The 3,768-nt window shown below is 57.8% G+C and overlaps 3 protein-coding genes across 3 annotated transcripts in view; all 3 read right to left on the bottom strand.

The window, feature by feature from the left end:
• Positions 1 to 524, bottom strand: part of SPRG_20619 (hypothetical protein) — a gene marked incomplete at both ends in the record, with an annotated part of 3,183 nt that extends 2,659 nt beyond the window's left edge. Inside the window, one exon of the mRNA XM_012347968.1 lies at positions 36 to 524. Within this exon, the coding sequence (XP_012203358.1) occupies positions 36 to 524 (489 nt within the window). The remainder of the gene's footprint in view (positions 1 to 35) is intronic.
• Positions 525 to 1,367: 843 nt separating this feature from the next.
• Positions 1,368 to 2,705, bottom strand: SPRG_08714 (hypothetical protein). Its single transcript, XM_012347954.1, has 9 exons — positions 2,659 to 2,705; positions 2,539 to 2,599; positions 2,370 to 2,496; positions 2,242 to 2,317; positions 1,998 to 2,189; positions 1,858 to 1,956; positions 1,725 to 1,809; positions 1,595 to 1,675; positions 1,368 to 1,541 (listed from the first exon to the last, which is right to left on the bottom strand). The coding sequence occupies exons 2-9, from the start codon at positions 2,597 to 2,599 to the stop codon at positions 1,444 to 1,446; spliced, it is 819 nt and encodes a 272-aa protein (XP_012203344.1). The 5' UTR covers positions 2,659 to 2,705; the 3' UTR covers positions 1,368 to 1,443.
• A 306-nt stretch (positions 2,706 to 3,011) lies between these two features.
• SPRG_20618 (hypothetical protein) overlaps positions 3,012 to 3,768 on the bottom strand; it is a gene marked incomplete at both ends in the record, with an annotated part of 3,944 nt that continues 3,187 nt past the window's right edge. Inside the window, one exon of the mRNA XM_012347967.1 lies at positions 3,012 to 3,762. Coding sequence (XP_012203357.1) covers positions 3,012 to 3,762 — 751 coding nt within the window. The remainder of the gene's footprint in view (positions 3,763 to 3,768) is intronic.

Here is a 3,768-nt window from a genome sequence, read left to right as displayed (position 1 = left end):
TTGTGGTAGATTTCAGTCGTGAATTGCTGCCGCACGTCGTCGCGAATGTGCTGGATGAGCGGCTTCATGACGACGAGCGTGTCACTGTAGAGCGCAATGCACGTGTACTCACGCTTCATGACCTCTTCCGCGAGCACCATGCCCGTCGAGAAAGGGTCCACGACGACAATCGCCTGGCTGCCACCGTCGAGCTCTGGAATCGCAGACAGGCCGAGGCTCTTCGCATCGCGCTCTTCCTTGGCATTGAAGTAGCGCTTGTGCAGGACGTCGCGGACCGCATCTTGGTTCTGGCGCATGCGCGGGTCAAAGGTCGCGGCGCGGCTGAGCTTTGTAAAGTCGGCGTGCGGGTGCGGGTGGTGCGGCAGCTGGATGCTCTTCCGCGGCAGGTGGATGCGCTCGTCAAAGGTCACGGCGCGCTGGTCGGCGCTCAGGAGGCGGAAGGACGGCGCGCGCGGGCTCGGCGCCGGCGACAAGCTGCGCTCCTCGGCGGCGATCGTCGGCGACGCGCTGTTGCTGTTGCCCATGGCGTTGGCGGAATATTCGCAAATGGCGATCCGCCGCAACATGGAGGAAATTTCGAAACGATCCACGGTTCAACCACACGCTATTTTATGCGCACGTCTGGCCATTATACTTTCTTTTGTATCCACATGAATAAAATACGAATATTATTTGGATTGAAGAAACAATCCATGTTTTTAAAGTGTCTTTTAATCGAGAAAAAGAAACATGGAGGTTTCGGCTGTTGTAACGGTTGCATCCACCGACTAACGTTAGCGCCGCGACTAACTAAAGAGGGGCTCGCCAAAGCCTCTTCTAGCTACGCGCTTGCTCGCGTCTTCGAACAAGCGAAATGAAAGAAGAGGGCGCGCGCCCATGCAACGACCACGACTTCAACATCCCTGCGCTGGTCCCATCATGGAAGCATCTTCCAGAACTTTTTGCTGGCGCTGCCTTTAGATGGTAGCCTTCTTATGCTAGATAAGAAGCGCGCCAGAGGCAGTGTGGATGGCGCGCGCTTCTCAGACCCGCAGCGGCGTCGAGTGCAGTAGTATCTCGCAGGTGGCTCGACGACTGGACGCGCGATCGTGGCCATCACTTCAACTTGGAACCTCTATACTTTGATATTCCAGTATATAAATTCGTAGAGGTATAAAAATAGAACCCGTGTTCTTTTTTTGGCGTCGTCGTTCGTGGATGCCAACGGCAAGGTCGACGATGTGCTGTCCCCAGGCTGCTGTCATCAAGGGTACATAAATCAATTGAATTGATGTACCCTTGCTGCCATGCACTAATCGTAGGAGGCTGCCGATCTGATGGAAGACGACTGGGACGGCGCAGAGGCTGATTGATGGGAAACGATCAGAGCTGAAAGGTACAAGGTATGTACTTCTGTTATCGCAGGACGATCTGCTTGCTTGGCGAGAGGTGTCGCGGTATGTACTACTCGCCGTCCTTGCCCGACAGGTTGGAGATGATGGCGATGAGCGTATCAGCGATGAAGCGCGGGAGGCGACGGTGCAGCAGCTTGCGCCACACAACTATCAAGTGGATACAACATTCGTCGAGCATCTCAAGTCGGGCGCGGTCGTACATGTCAAGAAGAGCGACGCGAGGAGCATACGCACGTAGCGCAGCTGCAGCCACTGCGTTGCGCTCGTCCACGTTTGCAGGACTAGACACACGCCGTGAACTTGGTCAAGCGACACGAGGTGCGCGCGTACCAAGTTCTTCGGCGCGAAAGACCAAGGAACGCTCGACAATGGCTTGGAGCTGGTAGTGCTTTTCACGCAGCAGCGCGAGCTCCAGCTACAGAGCATGAGGTTGCGTCCTAGTATGCGTTCTGGGCTGTACTACCTTGTGTTCGTGCACTTGGGCTTCGTTCGCCTTGAGCGCCTCGGTCGTGTGCGTCCGGACAAGGTCCAGCTGCCGCAGTTCGCGGGAGAAATGGGCGTTCTAGATTGCCTTAGCACCTTGCAGGCCATCACGCTGCGCACCGTGTCGTGCGTGAGCGTATTGACAGCGTCCGTCAGCGCCTCGTGGTCGGCCGCCTGTGTCTGGAGCTTGGTCTTGATCGCATCGAGCTCCTGCGCAAAGGCTGGGAGGCGATCCATGAGCGGTGGCGGCGTCTCGGGCGCAACTTCGGACGTCGCGCGGCGCAAGCTCGGGCTCCGGCGCCAATTGTCGACCTGTACGCGTCTGTCAGCCAACATCATCGATGCCAACAACACATAGTAGTACGAGGTCGTCGAGCGTCTTGATGTACTGCTGCATGGCCTGCTCTTTGCTAAGGTCGCCGAGCGCCTGCCACTTTTCCCTGCCAGCTCAGTATCATCAGCTGGAGCATCGATGCATAGTCGATTCGTTACCAAGCCGCCAGCTCCAGCGTGTTGGTCGGCGCCTCGGTGGTGCACGCGCCGATCGTCGCTTGCTGGAAGTGCGCGTCCAAGGCGATGCGAACGGGCGACGCGGCGTTCTTGAGAATGCCATGCGGCCCTACACGCCGATGATGGCTAGTCGTAGCCGCTGCTGCTGTACCTTGGTACGTCTGGAGGAAGAGGACGGCGGACGAGAAGTCCGACTCGAGCGACTGGCGCATCTTGACGACGGACGTCAGCGACCGCTTTGGCTGGAACGGCGACAGCAGCATATCTCTACCTGGTTGTAGCGGCCGGCCTCGCGACCTGTTACGTCAACAAAAATACCTCTCACAATCGATACACGATACAATGTTTCAGAGGTTTTTACCGACACCTTGAAGGTGCTTTGGCTTAGAACTCCTTCAGACGCCCGTCCACCTAGCACCAGTACGGTGCTGCTCAAGTGCATGGCACTCGCCGACGCACGGCAGTAGCAGACACAGCACTCGTAGTAGCCACATTGGACGTTTGCCTCGATTGGATAGTTGAGGGATTTTTCTTATCCATCGCCACGGGATACTTGTCCGTCAACACTGACGACTATCCAAAAACAATATTTGATTTGTGCACTTGGCAACGGTGTTTCGCAGCTCAATTTGCGTTCGTCTTCTTGGCCGTCTTCTTTTTCGTTGCCTTCTTGGCCTTGGGCTTGGGCTCTGCGTCTGATGCCGCTTCCACTTCGACTACGGTCGTGGGCGCTTCGGTTCCAACGGTCTCGGGCACTTCGGCGGCGAAAGTCTTGGGAGCTTCATCGACGAGCAAAGGTGCGGATGAGACGGCATCAGCAGGGGCCGGCACCTCCGTCTTGGTTTGTACCTCGAGCTCCACGGGCGCTGCCTCGACGACAGCCACCGTGACTTCGGCCACCTTTTCGATCGAGGCCGTAGAGTCTTCATGCTGCGGTTCTTCCACCGGAGCGTTTGCGTCTGTCTGGTTGTCGACGACAGGTTCGACCACGGGCACAACAGCCTCGACCACGGGCACAGCAGCCTCGACCACGGGCACAACAGCCTCGACATCAGGCGTAGGCACCTTGGTGGTCGCCTCGACGATCGCATCCGGGCTGCGCAAACTGCCCATGATGCGGACAAGCGATTCGACCGTGCGACTGAGGTCGGCTTCCGTGTGCAAGTACGAGATGAAGAAGCGCAGCCGGCACTTGCCCTCCTCGACGGCCGGGTGCACGATCGGCTTGACGTTGATCTTCTCTTCGTCGCTCAGCCGCATCGAGAGACGCACGGTTTCGACCGTCCCGCCAATGTACACGACGACCACGCACGCGCCACGGACGTTGGTGCCCACGTCGAGCTTGGCCGCCACGCACGCGTCGTAAAAGAACGCGCTGAGC

This window comes from Saprolegnia parasitica (genome assembly GCF_000151545.1).
Source record: "Saprolegnia parasitica CBS 223.65 unplaced genomic scaffold supercont2.39, whole genome shotgun sequence".
NCBI lineage: Eukaryota > Oomycota > Saprolegniomycetes > Saprolegniales > Saprolegniaceae > Saprolegnia > Saprolegnia parasitica.
This window is presented reverse-complemented; position numbering and strand designations above follow the sequence as displayed.